General features: G+C 48.7%; 2 protein-coding genes across 3 annotated transcripts; one reads left to right on the top strand and one right to left on the bottom strand.

Annotated features, from left to right (window-relative positions):
• The first annotated feature begins 75 nt into the window (after positions 1-75).
• SH3D21 (SH3 domain containing 21) lies at positions 76-20005 on the top strand. Its single transcript, XM_065878983.1, is given in 16 exon segments — positions 76-151; positions 2762-2919; positions 3016-3087; positions 3350-3460; positions 3709-3799; positions 3977-4032; positions 4134-4179; positions 4329-4438; positions 4557-4634; positions 4799-4841; positions 18220-18313; positions 18408-18460; positions 18560-18652; positions 18776-19688; positions 19780-19843; positions 19928-20005. Coding segments are annotated over 16 exon segments (2136 nt in total).
• Positions 20006-20917: 912 nt separating this feature from the next.
• Positions 20918-22563, bottom strand: EVA1B (eva-1 homolog B). 2 transcript variants are annotated; one of them, XM_065892137.1, is made up of 3 exons: positions 22385-22563; positions 21875-21972; positions 20918-21592 (listed from the first exon to the last, which is right to left on the bottom strand). In XM_065892137.1, exons 2-3 carry the CDS (start codon positions 21939-21941, stop codon positions 21180-21182), a joined length of 480 nt encoding a protein of 159 aa, XP_065748209.1. In that variant the 5' UTR covers positions 21942-21972; positions 22385-22563; the 3' UTR covers positions 20918-21179. The 2 variants fall into 2 exon arrangements, with proteins under 2 accessions (XP_065748209.1, XP_065748217.1); XM_065892145.1 differs by having other exon boundaries at positions 21875-22054; positions 22385-22537.
• Between the last annotated feature and the right edge of the window lie 4409 nt (positions 22564-26972).

Genomic DNA, 26972 nt, shown 5'->3' on the forward strand with positions numbered 1-26972 from the left:
GGGAAGATGGCTGGTGAGCTAAACAGAGGAGCCTCGAGAAGATTCTGAAAATCCCACCCCTACCCCCCACCAGCCATGCAGAACTCCTACTACAGCCGAAAGCATCCCTGGCGCTGTGTCCCGCCAGAGGCAGCCGGCTGTGGGGCCTGGGGTCAGGCCCAGCTCTTGAGCAGAACACACCATGTTGGGCTTTAGCTGTGTGGTTCTCATTTGTTGCTGTGTGGGGTGGGGCTGGGGTAGGGAGGGCAGAGCGATACTTGGATTTTGGTTTGTTCCCTATTAGAAACCAACAGTTTTATTCTTCATTTCATTTCATTTGGAGCTAAGAGGACTAATTTGATGATTTTCAATCTCTTCTCCCTTATCCTGATTTTAAAAGCCCCCCCCCCCTTTTTTAGGCATATATAGTAACATTAGCGGAAAGATTTAATTTGGGCAACTTTGATTCTTAAAAGAGAAAACAAAGCATGTGAATAAACATTGAAGTGTTCACCTCAGTTTGGGACCAAACTGCTTGGATCTTTGTAAAAGTTGGTTTTGTATGTCGAGGAGGAGTTCAAGGCCTTTCTGACCACCTTGTGTTCCCCTTTTCTGCGCAGCCATGTATCACATGGTGGTGTTCCTAACCACACCCCATGTGTGCATCTCCCCTCCCCCCCAATATTTTCTGATTTCTTCTGGGCTGGGCTTCCCCTTCTCCACCAGCAGCTCCAGTATCCCAAACTTTCTAGTCCTGCTGATCCTCTCAGCAACAGGGGTGGAAACTGGATGTGGCAGTTTCTGGTCTGTTTTCTAAGAAACTTCTGACTTCTATTATCTTTACAAATATAAGATGAGAAAATAATTTTTTCAATATTTTTTATTAATCTTTTTATAAAATGAAAAGAAACTCCTATGATCGATTAAGGAAGGTGGTTATGGCTGGGTGGTTTGTGGGGGTTTTTTGTTTTTTTTCTTTTCCTTTTTTTAACCTTAAGCTTTAAGTTGAAACATTCTCAGATGTTTGGGGGGAAAACATCCTCTTAAAATGGGTCCTTGTGCTTGCCTTCTGGGGAGGCGGTCCTGAGCAGGTGAATCATATGGCATTTATGCATATGTTATATGCGGACTGCACCCACCTCTTCCCCCCTCCAACCTTTGCCTCTTGGGTTATGCTACTTTCCCCTTACTTTGCTACGTTTCTATAGTTAAGTTGGTTTTACTTGAATGATTCATGTTTAGGGAAAAAAAAAATGAAAATACCCTTAAAATTTGTTTCAACTCCTCCTGCAAATAAAAAAATAAATGAAGTGGCAGATGTAAATGGGCTCTGGTCATTGTCACCCTGAGTGTGTGTGTTGGGGCGGGGGGTGTCTCCCATAGCAGCTTCAGGGAACCTGAAAAACCAGGTGTCTGGGGGGGGCTGGGCCCAGACTGTTGCTCAGCTCCATCCTCTCCAGCTCCGCATTTGGTGGTTCTAGGAGGACCTCAGCCAATCCTGCTTTGGGTTATAGCTCCTCTTTCCCTTTCCAGTGATTTTGCTTCATATCCTGTACCTTGGACACCCTAGGAGAACCAGATTTTTTCACTCTGGTGTCATAAGCAAGAACTTTGGCTTCCAAAGTGGTGGGGCAGGGGTCAAGGGGTGTGGGTAACAGGCTCGGCTTTCTTTTTTTCTTGAGGCTCACAGATTTTTTGAAAATATCTTTTCATAAAGCTACTTGAGTCACTCCAGCTGCTGTTCAGTGCAGCACAAAAGTGGGCTCCATGCTGCAGTGAAGAGTCTCCATTAACCCGGGGTAGCAACAGATGAAGTGGTTGCAGGGCTCGGGTTCGGCTTTCTACGTTCGCCACTAAGCAGGAAGATGACCTGAAAGTTAACCTAGCCCACGTGGGACTGGCACTAACCTTCAGCCTTTGCCAGCATTGGCCTTGGCTGCAGGAGAGCAGGAGCCTTGTAAGCTCCTGAAGTTCCCTTCTTCCTGCCTTCTCCCTGGGAAAATCCGGGCATGTTTTCTGAAACCAAATGAGGGCCCCTTGGCCTGAAGAAAGGGTTTTTGTGCTCTTCCTCTTCCCTTGAAGGGGGTCCAGGGAGGAATATACCTCCCAGGGAAAGCAGCAATAGGTTTGTGCGCACAGAGCAACCACCCCGTCCACCCAGGACCCGCCCGAGAGCGTTTGCTGCCTGCTGGTATGTGCCTCTTCCCACTTCCCCTGCAGCTAAAAGCTTGTCAGCCCGGAGAGGGTAAGCCAGTAATGGTGGGTGGGAGCCTCAGGGCCAAGGCTGGGAGAAGGAGGGAAGGTGGCTAGACTGAAACTTAGGTGGCTAGGCAGACAAGATCATGTCGGGGAGCTGTGACCCCAGCACTGGCCAGAGATCCCGGAGTCCTCACTCCTGGTCTGGGGACCGAACCTGCCGAACTGGGCCGCCCCCTCTCCCATACGCACTCCTTGCACCTGGAGCCCGACCTATCGGCTCGCGTCTCCGCCTCCTTGGCTTCACAATCTCGCTGCTTGTCCCACCCTACCTGGACCCAGTATCGGCTGCGAACGCGACTGCACCATCCTTCTTGCTCGGCTCCGGAAGGCGCCCCGGAAGCCATAGGTATGTGCAGAGGGTTTGGGGTAGATCTTCTATTCAACTGCGTGGAAATAGCGATAAAAACCTACACCACCACCCCGCTCTCCCGCTGTCCACACGGGGCCTGGGACTCGCGCCATGGCCAGTCGGCCCTGAATGGGCTCTTCTGAGCCGCGTGCCAGCGCCATCCTCCGCCCGCAGAGGTGCTGGTCCTGGCCGGATACAGCGCGCAGAAAAAGGACGAGCTGAGCCTGGCGCACGGGGACGTGGTCCGGCAGGTGTGCAATGGGCCCGCACGGGGCTGGCTGCGTGGAGAGCTGGGGGGCCGTTGTGGCCTCTTTCCCGAGTGCCTGGTGCAGGTGAGGCCGGGCCGGAGGTCGGGCGGGGGGGTGGGGTGGCTCTCAGCGCGCGCCCCCGGGAGCTGAGAGCCCCCCTGCCCGTGCGCTCATTCGTAGGAGATCCCTGAGACTCTCCGCGGCTCGGGGGAGGCGCCGAGACCGCGCTGTGTGCGCCGCGGAGGTGAGAGCCAGGGCGGTGGGCGAGCGCGCGCAGCTCCCCACCCCACCCCACCCCCACCCCAGGTCTTCCCAGCTCGCCGAGACGGGCGCGGCTCTGGGCGGGACTGCGTGGCCTCTGTGCGTCCCGTGATTGGTTCTCGAGTACAATGCTCCGCCCTGGGGCGGGGCCTGGAGGTACAAGGGGGCGCTCGCGGCCCGCCCCTGCCCCCCTCAGAGGACTGGGGCTCGAGGCTCCAGAGACCTCATTCTCGTCAGACCCCAGGTCACCCAGGTCGAATCTCCGGGCCACGAAAGATAGTGCAAAGTGAACTTCAGCTACAGCCCGGAGCAGGCTGACGAGCTGAAGCTGCAAGCTGGGGAGATTGTGGAAGTGATAAAGGAAGTGAGGGGATGAGATGATGAGAGGGTTTGTGGGGAGATGATGGAGTATGTCTCCGGATGAGGGGAAATGGGTGCAGTGAGGGTGTGGATGATGGGACTGATGAGGGGCACAGAAATGGGAAAGTGGGGGAGCAAGAGAGGAGAGGGGTCATCGGGCAGAATCGGGAGGGGGGGTGAACCAGGGTTTAAGATGCCTAGGGAGCCCCTTGGGGCAGAACCAGATGTCCCTTCGTCCTCCCCCCTCCCCAGATTGAGGACGGCTGGTGGCTGGGGAAGAAGAACGGGCAGCTGGGAGCCTTCCCATCCAACTTTGTGGAGTTGCTGGACAGTGGGCCCCCAAGTGAGACCTGGACCCTGTGACCCCGTGAACCCCTGTGACCAGACTCTACAATCTTCAGTGACCCTCCCCAGTGGCCTGAACGTGTGATCCACACATCTTGCCCCATCACCCCTTTGACCTCTCCCATGACCTAAACTGAATTAGCACCAGCCGCTAACCTCACTATCCCCCCACCAGGCCTTGGTAACCCAGACATGCCTTCAATCAGCTTTGGTCCCCAGCGGGCTCCCAAGGTAAATTGGGTGGAGTGGGCAAAGAGGTGGTGAGTTCATCTTGGCTGGGAGGGACGGGGGTGTTGGGGGGCTCAGCTTGTTCCTCACCCTTCCCCCACTAGCTGAGCAGCCTGACCTATGACAGCCCTCCAGACTACCTGCGGACAGGTGAGCACCCAGCCAAAGGGTCCTTCAAATCCTCCTCCCCAAGCCACTCTGACTTGGGGGGAGGGGGGACCCAGCTAGACTGATGGAGGAGGGAGCCGATGAATGGTTTGGGGAGGGGGTTTGGCTTCAGTGAACTGACCTCCCTTCAGTCTCCCACCCTGAGACCTACAGGGTCCTGTTTGACTACCATCCCGAGGCCCCAGACGAGTTGGCGCTGCGGAGGAGGGACGAGGTGAAAGTACTGAGGAAGGTGTGAAAGGCACAGGGCAGGGGAGGGCACGGGGACGGGGGTGTTGAGAAGGGTGGGCTTGGGGAAGGAAGGAGCGTGGGGATCTGGCTTACCTCCCCACGGCATCTTGCTCTCCCAAACCACAGAGGATAAGGGCTGGTGGGAAGGAGAGTCTCAAGGCAGAAGAGGACTTTTCCCAGGTAAATTTGTGCTCCCACCACCCCCGGTGAGTATGAAGCCAGGCACTCAGGTGGCAAGGCGCAGGCTACTCTGGACAAAGTTGGGGGTTGTGGCTCTCACGGGACACAGCTGGAGGGCCACCCACAAATGAGGGTGGACCTAGAAATGTGAGGGCTCCTCTTCAGATTCTGACACTTCTTTTCTGCATAGATCAAGAAGCTGGTCCCACGGAAAGTGGTATCCCGGGAATCAGGTGGGTGCCTGGGGCGCCTGGGATTGGGGGGGTGATCTCTGGGAGACGATCCACCAGTCCAGTTGCTCATAAGCACCCATAGTTTCCCAGTGGTCCAGTACACCCTCTTAGGAGGTACCTCCCCATGGGACTGGTAGGAATGTATTTGGTCAGTGTTAGGAATGTGTCACTTTGTGTGTGTTAGTATGTTCCTGTTCTTCTTTCCAGAGAATGTGGCTGTCATTCTCATGAATGAATGTGTTTAGGTTTGTTTCATTTTGTAAGGAAATGTATGGATCAGTGTATCTGGGTCTTTGAGACTGTGTGTTCATGTATCTATTAAGTGTGTCAGTGAATAGTTCTGTCTATGTATCACTATATTCGTGGGATGTGTCTTTAATTTATGTTTTAATGTAATATTTCACGTAATCAAAAACTATACATAATATATGTTTTCAAACTTAATAATGAGTGCCCATGGTCTGTCACCCAAACCCAAGAACTAGAAATTGCTAGTGGTTTGTGTGCTCCTCTCTTTCCCTTCTGCTACTTCCCCCACATCAAAGGTAACCCTAACTACTACCCTGAATTTTGAATAATTCCCTTGAGTTTTTAAAGGTACTCACTTTGGTATGTGCCTAATTTATTTTTGTTTGTTTTTGAGGTCTATAAAAATGGCATCATATGTTTATGGTCTTCTGGGACTCGCTGTTTCCAATCAACATTATGTTTCTGAGATTCATCCATGTTGTGTGTAGATGCAGTTCATTTCTTTTTCTCTGCTGTATACTATTCCTTGTGGGACTGAACGCAAATTATGTATCTGGTCTATTCCTGATGTTGGACATTTTCATTGTTTCTAGTTTTTATTTTTATTTCATTTTATTTTTTAATTCATTTATTGTTGTTTGCTAAAGCCAAGTAGAAAACGGCAATACTAGATGTTTAATATGTTTTAAACACAAACATTTGATAAGATACCAAGTGAAAAATGTACATTTATAAAACAGGAAACAGAAAATCTCCTTTATCTTTCCAATATAAACCAGTAGCCACTGCTGGCCCCAGGTCTGCCTCAAGCCTTCAGTCCCCTGGGAGCTGCTCTCTGGATATGGTGTGTGTTTTCAGGGACTTGCCCAGCCTCTGGCAGCAGGACTCCTGTTGCAGGAGCTGAGTAGTAAAGACAAGAGGGGCTAGGAGGGCTGTGATGAGGTTGCAAGGCTGGAACCAGAAGCAGCAGGGCTGTAGTATTTACTATTACAAATAGTGCTGCCATAAACACTATCATGTGCCTATCTTCCGGTGTGCAGGTATAATGTTTCTCTAGGATATAGTCCTAGGAGTGGCACTGCTAGAGTGTAGGGTATGTAAATGTTCAGCTTTTATGAGGTCAAGTCACATTGGTTTCCAAAGGGATTGTACACTTTTACCACTACACCATTGGTGTATAAGAGACCAAACTGATCCAAATCCTCTTCAACACTTGGTATTACCAGATTTCATTATTTTCGTGAATCTAGCACAAAATAGCATCTCATTGCGGACTTCATTTGTATTTCCCTGGTTAGTAATAATTGTTGAAGTTCTTTATATATTCTGAATTATGTGTTATACATGTTATAGATACTTTCAGTTTGTGGCTTTTCTTCTTTTTTTTAATGAGGTTTTTGATGAATAGGAGTTCTAAATTAAAAAAATTTTTTTGAAGTATAGTTGATTTACAATATGATATTAGTTTCAGGTGTACAACATAGTGATTCAAAATTTTTACAGCTTATACTCCATTTAAAGTTATTGCAAAATATTGGCTATATTCCCTGTGCTGTACAATAAATCCTTGTAGCTTATTTATATATCATTTAAAAAAATTAGATTCCACATATTAGTGATACCATATGACATTTGTCTTTCTCTGTTTGACTTACTTCATTTAGTGTGATAATCTCTAGGTCCACCCATGTTGCTGCAAATGGCATTATTTCATTCTTTTTTATGGCTGAGTAATATTCCATTGTATATATGTACCACATCTTCTCTATCTGTTCCTCTGTCGATGGACATTTAGGTTGTCTCCATGTCCTGGCTATTGTAAATAGTGCTGCAGTGAACATTGGGGTGCAGGTATCTTTTTGAATTATGGTTTTCTCCAGATATATGCCCAGGAGTGGGATTGGTGGAATATATGGTAGTTCTATTTTTAGTTTTTTAAGGAACCTCCATACTGTCCTCCATAGTGGTTGTACCAACTTATATTCCCACCTTATTTATTTGTTTATTTATTTCCCAGCTTATTTATTTGTTTGTTTATTTTTTTTAATTTATTTTTATGTGGGATCCCTGACCAGGGATTGAACCCAGGACCACGGCAGTGAAAGCACCAAGTCCTAACCACTGGACTGCCAGGGAATTCCCATTAATTATTTTACACAGAGTAGTTTGTACCTTTTAATACCCTACCCCTATCTTGCCCCACCCGCTTCCCTCTCCCCACAGGTAACCACTAGTTTGTTCTCTATGTCTATGAGTCTGTTTCTATTTTGTTATATTCATTTGTTTGTTTTGTTTTTTAGATCCTACATATAAGTGATAAGCACATATAAGTGATAACATACAATATTTATCTAGGAGTTAATTTTAATGCAAACATATCAATCTTATCTTTAATAGTTAGCAGGTTTTTTCTTGTTTAAGTAATCCTTCCTGCCCCAAATTCAGAAAAACAGTCCATTTATATTTTCTTTAAAACTTTTAAAGTGTTGCTTTTCATTTTTAAATGCTTTTATCTATGCAGCATTGATTTTAATGAGTGATCTAATTATACTTTTTTCCATATGGACAGTCACTTGTTCTAGCACCATTTATTATTTCTGCATGTAGTTTTATTGTGTCATTTTAAAAATTAGATACCCTTTTTATTATTTTTACAGGACTATAAAATGCACTGATTTTTGTATATTGATTTGATAGCCAGCCATGGTGCTGATAATTTCAGTAATTTATCTGTAAATCCTTAACAGGTTTTCTATGAAGACAGTCATTTAATCTGTGAGTAATGACAGTTTGGCTCTCTCCTTTCCACATCTTATATCTTTTAATTTCATTTTCTTGTTTTACTCTAGTGGCTAGGATCGCAATACAATATTGAATAGAAATAGTGATGCTGAACATCATTACCATGCTCCTGATTTTAAATGGAATGCTTCAAACTTTTTCCCTTTAACAATGATGTTTGCTTAGATCTTTTGTAGGTATATTTTTGTCTGGTTAAGGAAGGTCTTTCTGTTTCTTTTGCTTAGAAATTTTATCAAGAAGGGGTGTCAAGGGCTTCCCTGGTGGCGCAGTGGTTGAGAGTCCGCCTGTCAATGCAGGGGACACAGGTTCGTGCCCCGGTCCGGGAAGTTCCCACATGCTGTGGAGCGGCTGGGCCCGTGAGCCATGGCCGTTGAGCCTGCGCGTCCAGAGCCTGTGCTCCGCAATGGGAGAGGCCACAACAGTGAGAGGGCCGCGTACCACAAAAAAAAAGAATGGATGTTGAATTTTCTCAAATTGTTTATATGAATCTTTTGAAATTATCATATAGGTTTTCTTCTTTACTCTGTCAATGTAATAAAGATATTTGTAGAATTTTCTAATATTAAGCCACCCTTGTATTCCTGGGATAAATTCAAATTGGTCATGGTTTATTATTTTTTCATATACTATTGGGATACCTTCCTAGTTTTTTTCTTTTCCTTCAGATTTTTGCATTTGTTTTTACTCAGATGTTTAATCAGATGTTGTTTTTACTCAGATGTTTAATCAGATGTTGTTTTTACTCAGATGTTTAATCAGATGTTGTCCTCATCTGATTATCAGTATTATACTGGCCCCATGAATGAGTTAAGGAATATGTTTTTTTGTTTTTAAAATATCTTTTAGGTCTTACATAAGATGGGAATCATCTTTCCTTGAAAGCTGGTAAAACTTACTTGTACATTCATCTGGTCCTCTTTTCTTCCATTATGGGAAGATTTTAAACTACTTCAATTTCTCTATAGTTATAAGCAAGTCTGGCTTCTGGCTAAAATTCTTTCTTTCTTCCTTCCTCCCTCCCTCCCTCCCTCCCTCCCTCCCTCCCCTCCCTCTCTCCCTCTCTCTCTCTCTTTCCCTCTCTCTTTCTCTCTCTCTCTTTCTTTTTTTTTTAAAGTGCATAGTGTTTTTAATATATATATATATTTTTTAATTGGGGTATAGTTGTTTTACAATGTTGTGTTAGTTTCTACTGTACAGCGAAGTGAACTAGAGTTCCCTGTGCTATACAGAAGGTTCTCATTAGTTCTCTATTTTATACATATTAGTGTATATATGTTAATCCCATTCTCCCAATTCATCCCACCCCCTCCTTTCCCCCCTTGGTGTCCATACGTTTGTTTTCTACATCTGTATCTCTTTCTCTGCCTTGCAAATGGGTTCATCTGTACCATTTTTCTAGATTCCACAAATATGCGTTAATATATGATATTTGTTTTTCTCTCTCTGACTTACTTCACTCTGTATGACAGTCTCTAGATCCATCCACATCTCAACAAATGACCCAGTTTCGTTCCTTTTTATGGCTGAGTAATATTCCGTTGTATATATGTGCCACATCTTTATCCATTCGTCTGTCGATGGGCATTTAGGTTGCTTCCATGATCTGGCTCTTGTAAATAGTGCTGCAGTGAACATTGGGGTGCATGTGTCTTTTTGAATTATGGTTTTCTCTGGGTATATGCCCAGTAGTGGGATTGCTGGATCATATGGTAATTCTATTTTTAGTTTTTTTAAGGAACCTCCATACTGTTCTCCATAGTGGCTGTATCAATTTACATTCCCACCAACAGTGCAAGAGGGTTCCCTTTTCTCCACACTCTCTCCAGCATTTATTGTTTGTGGATTTTCTGATGATTCCCATTGTAACTGGTGTGAGGTGTTACCTCATTGTAGTTTTGATTTGCATTTCTCTAATAATTAGTGATGTTGAGCAGCTTTTCATGTGCTTCTTGGCCATCTGTATGTCTTCTTTGGAGAAATGTCTATTTAGGTCTTCTGCTCATTTTTGGATTGGGTTGTTTGTTTCTTTAATATTGAGCTGCATGAGTTGTTTATATATTTTGGAGATAATCCTTTTTCCGTTGATCCGTTTGCAAATATTTTCTCCCATTCTGAGGGTTGTCTTTTCGTCTTGTTTTTCATTTCCTTTGCTGTGCAAAAGCTTTGAAGTTTCATTAGGCCCCATTTGTTTATTTTTGTTTTTATTTCCATTACTCTAGGAGGTGGATCAAAAAAGATCTTGCTGCGATTTATGTCAAAGAATGTTGTTCCTATGTTTTCCTCTAAGAGTTTTATAGTGTCCGGTCTTACATTTAGGTCTCTAATCCATTTTGAGTTTATTTTTGTGTATGGTGTTAGGGGGTGTTGTAATTTCCTTCTTTTACATGTAACTGTCCAGTTTTCCCAGCACCACTTATTGAAGAGACTGTCTTTTCTCCACTGTATATCCTTGCCTCCTTTGTCATAGATTACTTGACCATAGGTGCGTGGGTTTATCTCTGGGCTTTCTATCCTGTTCCATTGATCTATATCTCTGTTTTTGTGCCAGTACCATATTGTCTTGATTACTGTAGCTCTGCAGTACAGTCTGAAGTCAGGGAGTCTGATTGCTCCAGCTCCATTTTTTCCCCTCAAGACTGCTTTGGCTATTCGGGTCTTTTGTGTCTCCATACAAATTTTAAGACTTTTTGTTCTAGTTCCATAAAAAATGCCGTTGGTAATTTGATAGGGATTGCATTGAATCTGTAGATTGCTTTGGGTAGTATAGGCATTTTCACAATGTCGATTCTTCCAATCCAAGAACATGGTATATCTCTCCATCTGTTGGTATCATCTTTAATTTCTTTCATCAGTGTCTTATAGTTTTCTGCATACAGGTCTTTTGTCTCCCTAGGTAGGTTTATTCCTAGGTATTTTATTCTTTTTGTTGCAATGGTAAATGAGAGTGTTTCCTTAATTTCTCGTTCAGATTTTTCATCATTAGTGTATAGGAATGCAAGAGATTTCTGTGCATTAATTTTGTATCCTGCAACTTTACCAAATTCATTGATGAGCTCTAGTAGTTTTCTGGTGGCATTTTTAGGATTCTCTATGTACAGTATCATGTCACCTGCAAACAATGCCAGTTTTACTTCTTCTTTTCCAATTTGTATTCATTTTATTTCTTTTTCTTCTCTGATTGCCGTGGCTAGGACTTCCAAAACTATGTTGAATAATAGTGGTGAGAATGGACATCTTTGTCTTGTTCCTGGTCTTAGAGGAAATGCTTTCAGTTTTTCACCATTGAGAAATGTTTGCTGTGGGTTTGTCATATATGGCCTTTATTATGTTGAGGTAGGTTCCCTCTATGCCCACTTTCTGGAGAGTTTTTATCATAAATGGGTGTTGAATTTTGCCAAAAGCTTTTTCTGCATCTATTGAGATGATCATATGGTTTTTATTCTTCAATTTGTTAATATGGTGTATCACATTGATTTGTGTACATTGAAGAATTCTTGCATCCCTGGGATAAATCCCACTTGATCATGGTGTATGATCCTTTTAATGTGTTGTTGGATTCTGTTTGCTAGTATTTTGTTGAGGATTTTTGCATCTATATTCATCGGTGATATTGGTCTGTAATTTTCTTTTCCTTTTTTTTTTTTTTTTTTTGCGGTACACGGGCGTCTCACTGCTGTGGCCTCTCCCGTTGCCGAGCACAGGCTCCAGACGCGCAGGCTCAGCAGCCATGGCTCACGGGCCCAGCTGCTCTGCGGCATGTGGGATCTTCCAGGACCAGGGCACGAACCCGTGTCCCCTGCATCGGCAGGCGGACTCTCAACCACTGCGCCACCAGGGAAGCCCTGTAATTTTCTTTTTTTGTAGTATCTTTGTCTGGTTTTGGTATCAGGGTGATGGTGGCCTCGTAGAATGTGTTTGGGAGTGTTCCTTCCTCTGCAATTTTTTGGAAGAGTTTGAGAAGGATGGGTGTTAGCTCTTCTCTAAATGTTTGATAGAATTTGCCTGTGAAGCCATCTAGTCCTGGACTTTTGTTTGTTGGAAGATTTTTGTTCACAGTTTCAATCTCATTACTTGTGATTGGTCTGTTCATATTTTCTATTTCTTCCTGGTTCAGTCTTGGAAGGTTATACCTTTCTAAGAATTTGTCCATTTCTTCCAGGTTGTCCATTTTATTGGCATAGAGTTGCTTGTAGTAGTCTCTTAGGATGCTTTGTATTTCTGCGGTGTCTGTTGTAACTTCTCCTTCTTCATTTCTAATTTTATTGATTTGAGTCCTCTCCCTCTTTTTCTTGATGAGTCTGGCTAATGGTTTATCAATTTTGTTTATCTTCTCAAAGAAGCAGCTTTTAGTTTTATTGATCTTTGCTATTGTTTTCTTTGTTTCTATTTCATTTCTTTCTGCTCTGATCTTTATGATTTCTTTCCTTCTGCTAACTTTGGGTTTTGTTTGTTCTTCTTTCTCTAGTTCCTTTAGGTATAAGGTTAGGTTGTTTACTTGAGATTTTTCTTGTTTCTCGAGGTAGGCTTGTATTGCTATAAACTTCCCTCTTAGAACTGCTTTTGCTGCATCCCATAGGTTTTGGATCATCATGTTTTCATTGTCATTTATCTCTAGGTATTTTTTGATTTCCTCTTTGATTTCTTCAGTGATCTCTTGGTTATTTAGTAATGTATTGTTTAGCCTCCATGTGTTTGTGTTTTTTGTGTGTTTTTAAAATTTATTTATTTTATTTATGGCTGCATCAGGTCTTTATTGCTGCACACAGGCTTTCTCTAGTTGTGGAGAGCGGGTTTCCCATTGTGGTGGCTTCTCTTGTTGTGGAGCACGGGCTCTAGGTGCACAGTCTTCACTAGTTGCGGTGTGCGGGCTCAGTAGTTGTGGTGCTTGGGCTTAGTTGCTCCGTGGCATGTGAGATCTTCCCGGACCAGGGCTTGAACCCGTGTCCCCTGCATTGGCAGGTGGATTCTCAACCACTGAGCCACCAGGGAAGCCCTATGTTTTTTTTCCTGTAATTCATTTCTAATCTCATAGCGTTGTGGTCAGAAAAGATGCTTGACATGATTTCAATTTTCTTAAATTTACTGAGGCTTGATTTGTGACCCAAGATGTGATCTATCCTGGAGAATGTTCCGTGCGCACTTGAGAAGAAAGTGTAATCTGCTGTTTTTGGATGGAATGTCCTATAAATATCAATTAAATCTATCTGGTCTATTGTGTCATTTAAAGCTTCTGTTTCCTTATTTATTTTCATTTTGGATGGTCTGTCCATTGGTGTAAGTGAGGTGTTAAAGTCCCCCACTATTGAAAAAAAAAAAAAGTCCCCCACTATTATTGTGTACTGTCGATTTCCTCTTTTATAGCTGTTAGCAGTTGCCTTATGTATTGAGGTGCTCCTATGTTGGGTGCATATATATTTATAATTGTTATATCTTCTTTTTGGATTGATCCCTTGATCATTATGTAGTGTCCTTCCTTGTCTCTTGTAACATTCTTTATTTTAAAGTCTATTTTATCTGATATGAGGATTGCTACTCCAGCTTTCTTTTGTTTTCCATTTGCATGGAATATCTTTTTACATCCCCTCACTTTCATTCTGTATGTGTCCCTAGGTCTGAAGTGGGTCTCTTGTAGACAGCATATATATGGGTCTTGTTTTTGTATCCATTCAGTGAGCCTTTGTCTTTTGGTTGGAGCATTTAATCTATTCACGTTTAAGGTAATTATTGATATGTATGTTCCTATGACCATTTTCTTAATTATTTTGGGTTTGTTTTTGTAGGTCCTTTTCTTCTCTTGTGTTTCCCACTTAGAGAAATTCCTTTAGCATTTGCTGTAGAGCTGGTTTGGTGGTGCTGAATTCTCTTAGCCTTTGCTTGTCTGTAAAGCTTTTGATTTCTCCATCGAATCTGAATGAGATCCTTGCCAGGTAGAGTAATCTTGGTTCTAAGTTCTTCCCTTTCATCACTTTAAGTATATCATGCCACTCCCTTCTGGCTTGTAGAGTTTCTGCTGAGAAATCAGCTGTTAACCTTATGGGAGTTCCCATATGTATGTTATTTGTCGTTTTTCCCTTGCTGCTTTCAATAATTTTTCTTTGTCTTTAATTTTTGCCAATTTGATTACTATGTGTCTTGGTGTGTTTCTCCTTGGATTTCTCCTGTGCTTGGGACTTGCTGTGCTTCCTGGACTTGGGTGGCTATTTCCTTTCCCACGTTAGGGAAGTTTTCAACTGTAATCTCTTCAAATATTTTCTTGGGTCCTTTCTCTGTCTCTTCTCCTTCTGGGACCCCTATAATGTGAATGTTGTTGCATTTAATGTTGTCCCAGAGGTCTCTTAGGCTGTCTTCATTTCTTTTCATTCTTTTTTCTTTATTCTGTTCCACAGCAGTGAATTCCACCATTCTTTCTTCCAGGTCACTTATCCGTTCTTCTGCCTCAGTTATTCTGCTATTGATTCCTTCTAGTGTGGTTTTCATTTCAGTTATTGTATTGTTCATCTCTGTTTGTTTGTTCTTTAATTCTTCTAGGTCTTTGTTAAACGTTTCTTGCATCTTCTCAATCTTTGCCTCCATTCTTTTTCCGAGGTCCTGGATCATCTTCACTGTCATTATTCCGAATTCTTTTTCTGGAAGGTTGCCTATCTCCACTTCATTTAGTTGTTTTTCTGGGGTTTTATCCTGTTCCTTCATCTGGTACATAGCCCTCTGCCTTTTCACCTTGTCTGTCTTTCTGTGAGTGTGGTTTTTGTTCCACAGGCTGCAGGATTGTAGTTCTTCTTGCTTCTGCTGTCTGCCCTCTCATCTTTGTTTTTTTACTCTAGTTTGTCAGTCGTTTTCTTTGGTGATAAGTTGATGAGTTTAGACTATATTAATCATAATTATTTTACAATATTTTTAAATGTTTATTTTCTCCTTTTTTTCTTATTTCACTTTTTTCATTAATTTAGAATTAGTACACTTTATTGTTATTATTTTAGTGGTTGCTCTTGAAATTTACCATGTATATTTAACTTAACAAGTCTAAATTCAAAGTCTTAACCTTTCTCCTGAACAAAATCTCCAACTATTATTTTTGAATTATTTCTCCTTCCAGTTCTGTCAGTGTTTGCTTTATATATTTTGAGGCTTTGTTGTTAGGCACATGTATATTTGTCAATATATGGTCTTAATGGGCTTTTTTCACGTCAAATAATGTTTTCAGGGTTTATCCATTTTGTAGTATGTGTTGTACTTCATTCCTTTTTATTGCCCAGTAATATTCTATTGTATCACTTTTTCCATTCATTTGTTGATGGATATTTGGATTGTTTCTACTTTTTGGCTATAAACTTTATTAGTGTACAAGATCTTATGTGGACGTGTTTCCATTTCTCTTGGGTATATACCTATGAAAGGAATTGCTAGGTGATATGATAACTCTGGTTTAACTTTGGGAAGGACTGGCAGACTGTTTTCCAAAGTGGTTGCACCATTTTATATTCCCACCACCAGTGTACGAGGGCTCCAGTTTCTCCGCATTCACACCAGTACTTGTTACTATCTGTCTTTTGATTGTAACCATCCTAGTGGGTATGAAATGCTATCTCATTGTGGTTTTGCTTTGCATTTCTTTGATAGCTAATGATGTTGAAAAAATCTATCTGAGTCCTTTGCCCATTTTTTAATTGGGTTGACTTTTTACTGTTGAGTTGTTGGAGTTCTTTATATTTTCTAGATAAAAGGCCCTTATCATATGTATGATTTGCTAATATTTTTCCCCGTTCTTTGGGTTGTCTTTTCACTTTCTTGATGGTGTCCTTTGTGCGCAAAAGTTTAAAATTTTGATGAAGTCCCACTGACCTATTTTTTCTTTGCTTGTGGTGTCATATCAATGAAACCAATGCCAAATCCAAGGTTGCACCCCATATTGATTGAGTTCTCTTCAACCGTGGCAGTAAAGCTGTTCATCCTCCACCTATCCCACCCTGCAGAACATCCACATGGACCAAGGCAGTAGGGGGTGGGGGAGGGATGGGAGCAGGCAAGAACACTGTCAAGCACAAGTGCTTCTCCAATTATTTTATGTCTTTGGTCAGTATCCAAGCACTGAACTGGTTGTTTTGCCATTTTTATCCAGCTTTATAGTTGCTGTGTGGAGAGAGTATTTAACCACCACCTACCTCACTCGGCCATAGTCAAACCCTGCTTCTATTACCTCTTCCTTTGAACATTGCTTTCAAATTTTCACTCCTTGTCTCATTCTACTTCTAGTTTACTAATTCTCTAGATTTTTATCTAGGTTTAATCTGCTGTTTAACCTACACATTGCATTTTATTTCATATATGCTATTTATCATCTCTAGTAGTACAGAATTCTTTTTTTTTTTTCCCTGCAAAATCTTCCTGTTTATTCCTAACGGTCCTTTTGTTGCACGCTCATCCTTTATTTCTTCAAATACACTATATGTAGCTATGCTGTGTTCTTTTCCTGACACTTCCAGTATCTGCTGTGTGTTGCGTCTGCTGATTCCTGCTCTCAGTGGCCTGCCCTCTCGTGTGTTTTAGGATCTTTGTGTATGATCTCAGTGTGGGGGAGTTCTGTACACCTCTGTAGGGGAAAACTTCTTCCAGCGAGGACTCGCTTTTACTTCTGCTAGTAGCCAGAGGGCAGCAACCACTGGAGACCACTTCCGCCGTCTGGAAGAAGGTGGTGCAAGGCTCTCGCTGCTGTCTGGCTACCGAGCTCTGGGCCTGTGATGAGCCAAAGGAGCAGAACATGGGGCACCTGCTCCTCATCACTGGCCCCAGGCTCTGTAGCCACAAAGTCGTGCTGCCCTCTCACTTCCTTTCTGGCCCCAGTTCCTCCCTTTTTGTGGGCTTCTCCTACCTCTTTTATGTCCAACAGTAACTTAAAATTGTATTCTAAGCAGGATATAATTGCTCTCTAGTGGGAGGCCCCCACAGAGCACCTGATCAGCCACACTACAAGAAGCAGGAGTCAAAGTTAACATTTACTGAGCTTTGACTATATGGCAGACACTAAGCACCTCACGTGGATTAAGTCACTCAAACCTCACAACAACCCTACAGGATGTGTATTCTTGTTATCCATGTTTGATGGATGAGGACATGAGGGCACAGAAAGGTTAAATTACCAACCAAGTTCTCACACAACTGGTGAGTAATAGAGCAGGAATTCCAAGTCTGCTGTCTGGCTATAGGATCCATGCTCTCGCCCACTGCGGCCCACGGTCAGGGGATTTTGTTTGTATCTGTGTGTGGTATTGTGTGTGCAAGTCCATTTCAGCATGTGTGCGTGTGCCAGAGTAGCTGCTCCTGTGTCCGTGGATACGAACGTCCCTTGTGTGACTGCCTTCAGATGCTCACTCTGATGTCGCCTTCTCAGGACCATCTCATTGAAAATCATACATTCCCCTGCTTGTTCGTCCTCTGTACTACCAATGAATCCCTAACACACTACACAGTTTACTCCTTTTGTTTATGTCTGCTTCCCCCGTAGAGCATGAGCTCATTCTGGCTGCTGTGGGGAGAGCACCCCATAAGCAGGGTGGGTGCAGCCCAAGCCCAGGCTGGAGGCTGCTGCGACAGTCCTGGTGAAGACGGTGTGACCCAATCTAGAGTGCTTAGTGCTGGAGGTGGGGATGAGTGGCTGGATTCAGGACGTGTTTAGAGCAGACAGGACTTACGGATGGTTTGCCTGTGCAGCATATGGAAATAAAGGCGTCAGGGAGGACTCCTCACTTTGTCGTCTGAGTGAGTGGGCGAGATGGGGAGCAGTGGGAGAGGGGCAGATTCTGAGGGCAAGGAGTTTGGGAAGCAAGAGTTTAGTTCTGGCGATGGTAAGTGTGTAAGTGGAAATATTGAGAGGGCTGTCGGGTATGAGCCTGGAGTCCAGAGAAGAGGAAGGGGCTAGAGATGAAAATTTAGCAGTTGTTGGCTTATTGATGATAATAAAACCCGTAAGACTGGGTGAGATCTCTTAGGGAGTAGATGTGATAGAGAAGACAGAGAAGGGAGTGTGGACTGGAAGGGGGAAGGATGTTGCCTTGGTCCAGGAAGGAGAAGAGTCTGAACCAGCCATGGGCACTAAGCCGAGTACAAGTCTTTGAAAAGCATGGATTAAAAACTGGCAGGATTTGGAGCCATCTCCCCACGAAGCCTTCCCTGACGCCTCTTTGGGCTGCTCCCATGGTCAATGTCCCCAGAGCTCCCGGGAGGCAGGGTCAAATGTAATTCATCTCCTGTCACTAGTCCCCTGTGCACAGCACAGCGACTCTTAGATGAATGGATGAGTGAACAAATGCCCCACTCCCCTCTCCCCTCCCAGCTCCTATTAAGGAACCCAAAAAGATGATGCCCAGAACAGCCCTCCCTACGGTCAAGAAGCTGGTGACAGCCCCAACTGGGCCAAGCAAAGCCAAGTAAGGAGCAGGGTGGCGGAGGGGGAAAGAGGAGGGTACAGAAGAAATGCTGCTCCCTGCCCCCATCCCTGGTTCTGATGGAGAAATGTTTCAGGCCATCTTGGACACCCAGCGGAGACAGTCAGAAGCGCCCTTCCCGAAACTGCAGTAAGTGGGGTGAGGCCTGGGCTGTTGTGCTGAGGGACAGAGATGGGGAGAGGCTTGGGGTCCAAGTAGGCCCGGGCCCCTGAGGGTCTGCTCTCACAGGCTCCAGCAGCAGTTTCCTCAGTGGGTGTCCAGGCCAGAGTGGCAGAAAGCGAGCCCAAACCCAGGCTTCACAGCAACACTGCAGCTGGTCAGGTGAGAGGCCTAAGACGTGGGACAGTGGGGATCTTGGGCAGAGTCCGGTTCTCAGGGGTGTGGTGTGAAGGATCCCAGGCCAAGGGGAACCAGACTCAAACTGTCAAGGTACCCAGCCCTCAGCTGAGACCTCACCCCCATCCCCACAGGGCGAAGAGCAGAGCAGCCTTACAAAGGCCCCTTGTGTGAATAAAACCCCAACTCTGGACAAGACCCCCAGCCTAGAGAAGACCCCATCTCCGGATAAGGCCGGCAGCCCAGAGAAGACCTCATCTCTGGACAATGCCCGCAGCCCGGAGAAGACCTTGTCTCCAGATAAGGCCCCCACTCCAGAGGAATCCCTAACTTCAGATAAGGGCCCTATCCTAGAGGAGACCCCAACTCTGGAGGACAAAGCCCCCAGACCAGACAGGGTCTTTTCTGTGCATGAGGTCCCGGTCCCAGAAGTCCCACCTGGTCCAAAGATGGCCCCTCCTGGGGACGAGGCCCACACCCTAGGAAAGGTCTTGACCACCAAACAGGTGCTCTCTGAAGAGACCTCCACCCGAGACGACACTCAGTTCCATCACTTCTCTCCGGAGGAAGCCCTGCTAAACGCCAGGTCTCTTGGGGCCAGTGAGGCTCAATCCCAAGAGGAGGTTCACATGCCAGAGGAGCATCCCCTCTGCACGGTGAAACGTCCCCCGGATAAGACGGACAGCTCCCCTCTCCAGTCCGAGTCCAAGTCCAAGTCAGGGTCTATGCCTGCCCTTGAGAAGGCCTACCTCCAGGAAGAGGCTACCACTCTCCTGGAGGAGGCACCAGCGAAGGATGAGGCTACCCCCAAAGAGGAGGTGTCCCCCGAAGAGGTATCCCCTGCTCAGAAGAATCCACATCCTATCGTGCTGACTCCAGAGCCCCAAATGACTCCCACCCTCCACCCCTCGGCCCCGCAAAATCTCACAGATAGCAAAAGTGACAGAGACGACACGATGAGGATAAAGGACGAGGTGGAGGCTTTAAGGAGGTCGCTGGAGCTGATGGGGGTGCAGCTGGAGTAAGTGGGGAAGGGTGCGGGGAGGGGAGGAGAGGGGTGCGGGCCCTAGGCCTGCCCGGCCCACCCCTTCCCCTCGGTCTGGCGTCCGCAGAAAGAAGCTGACTGACATCTGGGAGGAGCTGAAGAGCGAGAGAGAGAAGCGCGTGTTGCTGGAGGTGGGCGGGGTGCGGGTCCCCTGCGGGGCGGGGGTGGGGTGGGGGTGGGCGGCTGGCACTCCCCAGACGCCCTCTCTCCACTAGGTTCAGATGACACGGAGGACCCAGGAGTCCCGGGACCTGGGCTCCATCCACGCGCAGGCGCAGGCGCAGACGCACTGAGGGTGGGCCCGGGATGGACTACGGCGGGACCTGGAGCGAAGTCGGGCTCCGGCCACCCACGTCCTTGCACACGATTTTGGGAAACGCAAGAAAGTAAACTCTGCCGTGTACGCGCGCCACGCCTCCCTGGTCCCTGCAGGGCGGGGTCTGCGCGGCGGGGCGGGGCTGGCGTTCCGCGCTCCCGTCCCTCCGCTTTCCTGGCAGCCGCTCCTGGGCACATCTGGCCAACATGTGGCTTCCATTACCGTTCCCAAGGCCTGCGCATGGCTATTTTTATCCACCGGATGGCGAAGGGGGAGGGTGTCTCCTTCGGACGCTAGTCCCTGCGCTGGAGAAATGGCCGGCAGGAGGGGCCCAGGAGGGGTCGGGCCTCTGCCCGGGGGCCGGATTCCAGAATCCAGCTGTGCACCAGGGGAGGGGCCGGGCGGGCCGGCTCTCCAGCCCGGAACCCTCCCAGTTGCCTTCACTGTCCGCTCTGGAACGCAGTGACACACGAACTCCACAGGCCAGCTCAGGCACCCCAGGTTACATTGGGGCTAATAGCGCCTTAGCGTCAAGGTTAGGGTTCCGAGGCCTTGTGTGCGTGCGCGCGCGCGTGTGTGTGATTGCAATGACGCCTAAACCTAGGGCATTTGTAGGGACAGGGGCAACGTGTACCCGGGCGTTTGCCGGTACGGAATGCATTTGTAAGGAATGCGGTTGATTTTTGTGTGTGCGTCTGTGGTGAGGCGGTGGAGTGTGGGTGCAGGAGTGTGTTTTTGCCATGTGTGAATTGAACGCAAGCATGTGTGCTGAGGCGTCGGGTGGGTGGAAGGAGGTGGTCAGCCTGGTAAAGGGGTCTCAGCCCTGGGGCCCCCTGCATGGCAAGAGCTTGGGAGTCATTAGGGGGAAGGATAACAGAGGGAGACTGAGTCACTGAGAATGCAGCTTTCATTGGTCACGTCACCTCTTAACCGTCCCCCAGAGAGGGGATGGGGACCCTGTGTCCTGCCCTACCCCCAGGGCCTTCTGGCTGGACGGGGGAAGGGTGTCTCCCAGGGGACGGGAATCCAGGCCCAACAGCACCAGGGGAGCCGTGGGGGCGGGGCCTCCATAGCACCGTGGGCAGGGGCAGTCCAAAGGTCCTGGGGCAGCTCGAAGCCCCTGTGCATATCCAGTACGCTCTGGGGGCCGGTCAGTAATAGTGCATGCGGCCCAGGGTGCCCGTGCCCGTGGGGCTGGGCCCCAGCGTGCCGGTGCCCAGCAGGTCTGGCTGTCCAGTGCGCCAGATCTCCCGCAGGATCCGTTCCCGCTCCTCTAGCCGCTGCGCCCGCTCCAGCTCCTCGGCCGAAGTGAAGACGTTGACGCTCAGGGGCCCGTCGGGCTCCGCGGACACCTCGGGGCCCGGCCGAGTCACCGTATCCTCATCGTCATCGTCGTCGTCGTCCTCGGCCTCCAGGGTGCTGCTGCGGGGGTCCCGGCGCGGAGTGGGGCCTCGGGGCCGCGGGCGGGGTGCACAGGAGATGCTGATGACTAGTAGGCACAGGGTGAGCAGCAGGCCAAAGCAGACACCCAGCACGAAGTAGAGGCCGAAGCTCTCGGGGTTAGCTGGGGGTCAGAGGGCAGAAGTCACGGAGGGGGCCTGGCGCGTGGGAGTCATCCCATCTCTAAAAGACTCCAGGTTCTAAGTTTGGGGGGCAAGGACAGTACCCTCTATTTGAGGGACCTTAGGTAGCCGCCATCGTGAAGTCGGGGGAGTGGGGGGCGGTTTGGGAGTAAGTGACTGGCTAAGGGTGGTTACAGTGGCAGGGGCGTGGAGGAGGGGAGGGAAGGGGTGGAGTGGGGCCTGAGGAGGCAGGGAGGGGTCCAGGTCCCGGGGTCTGCCCTCACCGCGGATGTGTGCGTAGGCCGCCAGGCTGTTGCTGAGCAACTCCATGTCCCTTCGGGGGGCATCCATGCTTCTCTGGGGGGACAGCTCCCCTGTCAGCCTGCGAGGTCAGCAAGGTCAGACCCTTCTCCCCCTCTGGAGCCGACCCTGACCCCGCTTTCTCCTCGGGGCAGCTCTGCTCTCTGAAAGGGCAGCCCCAGCCAGGCTCCATCCACCCTGGGGAGAGCGGCTTCCTAACTTCGTTGCCGACCTGGGCCCTGGCTGGGGGACCCTTCCCCTGGGCGCAGACGCCCCGACACCTGAGGGTCGGGGGAGTGAGCCGCAGGAGGCTCCGTCCCCTGGTGGGTTCCCCAAACGAGGCCCGCTTTCGCCGTCCGGGAATCGGGATGGAGGAGAGAGACGCGGGCGCCTTCCTTACTCCCTGGGCGGGCTCCGGGAAGGGAAGCCGCCTCCCGCTCCCATCCCGCCCGCCCGGCGGGGACCCCCGGGCCCGGAGGCCCGGGCTCACTCACCGTCAGCGCCCCGCTTCCCCGCTGCCCGGCCCCGGCGCGTCCGGCGGCCGCAGACACCCGGGGCCCGGCCGCTCCCGCCCCGTCCGGTCCCGGTCACCTGCCCGCCCGGCTCGGATCCCAGGCCGCGGCAGCGCGGGCCGGACAAGGGCCGATGGACCAGCCGGCGGAAAGTTTCCTCCGAGGAAAGAGGAGGGACTGGGCGGGGCGGGGCGGGGGAGGCGGGGAGGAAAAGGGCCGGGAGAGGAAGGGGAGAGGAGGGCTGCAGGGAGGAGGGGTGGGGTGGGGCCGAGGCCTGAGGGGCCGTCTGCTCCCCGACAGGAAACCGCTGGGGAGGCCGGTTGCAGGAACCCGCCCCCAGGCTGCTAATAACAATAATAAGGATGGAGTTCTCCCTAGGTGCCAGGCAGCGTTAAATCCTTTACAATATTTTTTCATTTAATCCTAACCACCCTATAACGTGGGGACCATAATCCCCACTTGACAGATGAGTCAACCGAGTCACAGAGGGACTGAATAACTTAACCCAGACGGTCAGGATTTGAATCCACTGTTCTCTGACCATGGGCTCTTAATCCCTTCCCTAAACCTTGCTCTTCCTCCCAGGAGGCCCCCTCACCCAGGGAAGACTGCCCCTTTCCCTAGCTCAGATACCAACCCTCCCCCAGACCCTCAGCCACAATCCAGGGCCGGGGCTCTCCTCCCCTCCTCCCAGAGCCCAGGCAGTGAGTGTGGCCAGCTGGCCCAGCTCTGGTCACGCAGGGTTAATGAATGTTGGACTCTGGCTTCAAGCCAGGCCCAGGCCAGCCTTGCAGAACCGAGCCCGGGGCCTCCGCTGGCCCCTGTGCTCTTCTGCACCGGGGCAGAGGTGTGTTTGGTTCTGGGCTAAACCTGCTGGTGCACGTGCACGCATTTCCACGCAGCCTCAGGGCTTGTGCCTGCGGTGTGTGTGTGATCAGCATCCAGCCGGGTCTTCTTCCTGCCCAGACTCCCAGGCCCCCGCTTTTGGGCCCCCCTTCCTGTGCTGGGATGGGGTGAGGGGGAGGCCTTCTTGGCAGGAGCCTTAGAGAGGAGGAGGGAAGGAAGGGGGAGAGGAAATTGCAGACATAGCTGAAGGCACAGCCTGAGGCCTGTGGGCCAGTGACCCCCTTCTCTGTCCAGGCTGGAAAGCCCCCACTCCCAGTCCTGAGACTGGGTTCAAGCAGAGGGCAGATCTGGTTAGGGAAGCGACTAGGATGACTCCCACGGGGAGGGGAAGGGACTCTTGATGTCTCTGTGACTGTTTAGTCTGTTTTGTGAGCATGCGTGGAGGTGTTTCTGCCCATATTCGTATGTTTGTGTGTCTATCTTCGTGTTGTATCTGCTTGAGCATTTTTGTGGGGTGGGTATGTCTGTGTATAAATCCGTTCAGCCACTAGTCAACAACTGCTAACTGGTCTGCCTAGCACTTCCTGGTAATGGGGTTCAGCAATAAACAGAACAGACACAAATGTTTGCCCTCTTGGAACTGACGCTAAGGCGGAGAGACAGTACGGGAAGATGGTCTTGGGTGCTCCTAAGTGCTCAGAGGGTGATGGAGTGGGGAAGGGTGATGAGGAACACCTGGGGCAGCTCTCACAGGTGACACGGGGCAGAGGCTTGAATCCAGAAGAGCGGGCAGCTGTGCCAGGATCTGGAGGAGAGCGTCAGGGCAGGAAGGAGGCCAAGGGCCCTGAGGTAGGAGCGTCTGGGGGCACCTCTCCCAGGGGCAGCGAGGCGCGGGGACGGGTGATGGGGTGATTGCGAAGGGGCCGGTGGGCCTGCGGAGGAGCTTGGATGTTATCGCAAGTGTGCTTGGGGCCCCTGGAGAGTTTCCATCAGGACAGCGTCATGGTTCTGTGATGCACTTTGGAGAGGTCCCCCTGGGGGCTCAGGGTAGGATGGGGCCGCAGGGGAAGAATGGAAGCGGGGAGAACAGTGAGCAGGCTGGCAGCCATCCAGGCCAGCAGTGGCGGAGGGCTTGGACCAGGATGGCCAGTGGAAGAGGTGAGCCAGGCTGCGATTCTGAAGGGAGTGGCAGCAGGACTCTCTGGATTGCATGAGGATGTGAGGGAAGCAGGAATGTAGGACAGCTGCTTGGTATTGGGCCTGAGCACCTGAGGAAAACTCAGGTGGGGAGCAGGATTTAGGGATCCAAGTTTCACTTCAGGTGGTTAGATCTGAGAGGTCCATAAGTATCTGGGTGGAGCCGTCAGACACGCAGGCGCAGTCCGGAGGAGTCTGGCCTTGGGAGTGTGTTTGCCAGTCCTCAACACAAGGTGGATTGAACACCGGGGAGTGGCTGAGGTCACCCAGGGGACAGGAGAGAAGAGAGTTCTGGATGCTGTACTGCAGGTCTCCTGCAGGAGGCGTCAGCCGGGAGAGACCGGGGAGGTGAGAGGAAGACCTGGCCAGGACTGCAAGGGGAAGCTGAGGCTGGAATCTGACCACTGGCTGTGGGTTTCCATGGGTTGCGCTGACATGTTGGATGCCTGCCCGTCCACATGGATATCAGTGTGTGCTGCGGCCATGCGTGTATAACTGACCCTGAGTGTGAGGGTGCTGTGCGTCGGTTTGTATGGCACGTACCTGTGTCTCCGTGTGGGTCCACGTGCATGCCTCTCTGAGTAGGGGCTCTAAGATATTGGATGTGTTTGTGTTAAGCTGTTTCCTCGCATCTGTGCTATGCAGACCTCTGGGTATCGCTACCTATGGACAAGGGTGTGCCTGTGTTTGGGTTGGCGTGTGACTCGTGTGTTTGGAGTGGGTCAGGTGTGACTCAACCCTGGTGAAGCAGATGGCTGTGTTGGAGCAGGGTGGGGCTTGAGATGGTTGCTGGTCCCTCAGAGAGAGCTACCCAGAGGGCTGCCTTCTCCAGGGGGATGCACGTGGCCAAGCCAGGCCAGGTGGGAGAAGTGGCAGCCTTGCCCTGGAGGGTTCAAAGAAGCTGGGGGCTGCTCCTCGAGGCCCTGGGAGAGGGCCTGAAGCCTTTGGTCCATGTGGGCCATCCCCCCTCACCGCCCCCATCCCCATGCCCTCCTGGCCACCTGCCTATCTGCTTTTCTGTCTGCCTCTGCCTGCCCACCAGCCTGTCTGTAGGTCTGCCGAGCCACCTGCTTTCTGGTCATGCTGGCTGGGATCTCTCTGCATATATGTCACCTGCCTGCCTGGCTTGCGTCCCACCTGTCCACCTGCTGACTTCCTTCTTGTCTGTCGGCCTGTGGCTGACCTGCTGCCTGCCCACCTGCCCATTTGTTGGTTGCCTTTCTGTCTTCCTGTCTGCCTGTGTGACTAAAGATTTGTCACCTTGGGAGGTGCAGAGTGTTCCTAAGATGACATACAGGAAAGACAGGTATTAATGGGTGGTCAGAAGGCTGAGAGATCCAGAGCCTCTGGGGGGGCCCTCGGGAGGCCTGGCACATTCAGGGCTCAAGGCAAAGCCTCACTCTGCCCCCTTCCCCAGTGGCCCAGGTTGGGGCTGGCCCTGGCTGCTCTGCTCCTGACACTGGGGCCTCACCCCACCTGGAGGTCAGGGGCTGCCTAGATCTTGGGTGGAGGAGGAAGGGGACTCAAGGTCTCCTAAGACCTGCGAAGTCCTCTGAATGCCCCCTTAGCACCTGGGACAGCTGCTGGGAAGAGGCACTGTGAAAGTCTGCGAAACGAGTAAATAACGGTTATGGGTACTGAGTATCCTCTAGGTACCTGGCACTTTGCTAAACGCCGTGCTCGTCTCAACACTTCAAATCCTCCCACTAACCCTGTGTAGTTTGTAGCATGACTCCCGTTTCACAGAGGAGGAGAGTGAGGCTCAGAGAGGTCAAGTAGCCTGTGTGCAGTCACATGGATGTAAATGGGAGGGCCTGGATTTGAACTTCAGAGCCATGTTCCCTAACAGTCTTCCACTGGGCAGCTCTAGGCCATGGTTCTCCATCCTGTCAGACCCAAAGCTGCATTTTCACGATATTTTCTTTCTTTCCTTTTTTATTTTTGGCTGCGCCGTGAGGCATGCAGTATCTTAGTTCCCTGACCAGGGGTTGAACCTGTGCCCCCCGGAAGTGGAAGCGCGGAGTCCTAACCACTGGACTGCCAGGGAATTCCCTTCATGATATTTTCTAATTGCTTCTTGTATGCTCCTGAAATGAAATTTATGGCTAATAGACCCACCTCTAATTAAAATTAATATATAATTAAATCGAATAATTATATAATTGAATTAATATAGATAATATTTTTAAATGTACATATCTTTTTGTCCTGTAATATAAAAGAAATACAGGGCAATGCTGTGTATTTGTGAAGTCATTAATTGTCAGGAAGGTGACAGCTACGAGTGCAGACCGATGCTGGGATATATTATGTCAGCGTCTGAAACTGTGAACTCTTGGTAAAGTTCTGAACAAAACAAAGTACAAATTTCCTTCACTTTACACAGTAGTTGCCTTCCCAGAAAATTCAGTGTATGTTATGTGTATACACAAGTGTATACACAAGTCCTCTGTGTTTATGTATAAAATGGAGTTAGAGTCTTGGCTCTGGTAATTATAAACACGTTTTTCACTCATGTCGAGCAGGA

This window comes from Phocoena phocoena, chromosome 1 (assembly GCF_963924675.1).
Source record: "Phocoena phocoena chromosome 1, mPhoPho1.1, whole genome shotgun sequence".
Lineage (NCBI taxonomy): Eukaryota > Metazoa > Chordata > Mammalia > Artiodactyla > Phocoenidae > Phocoena > Phocoena phocoena.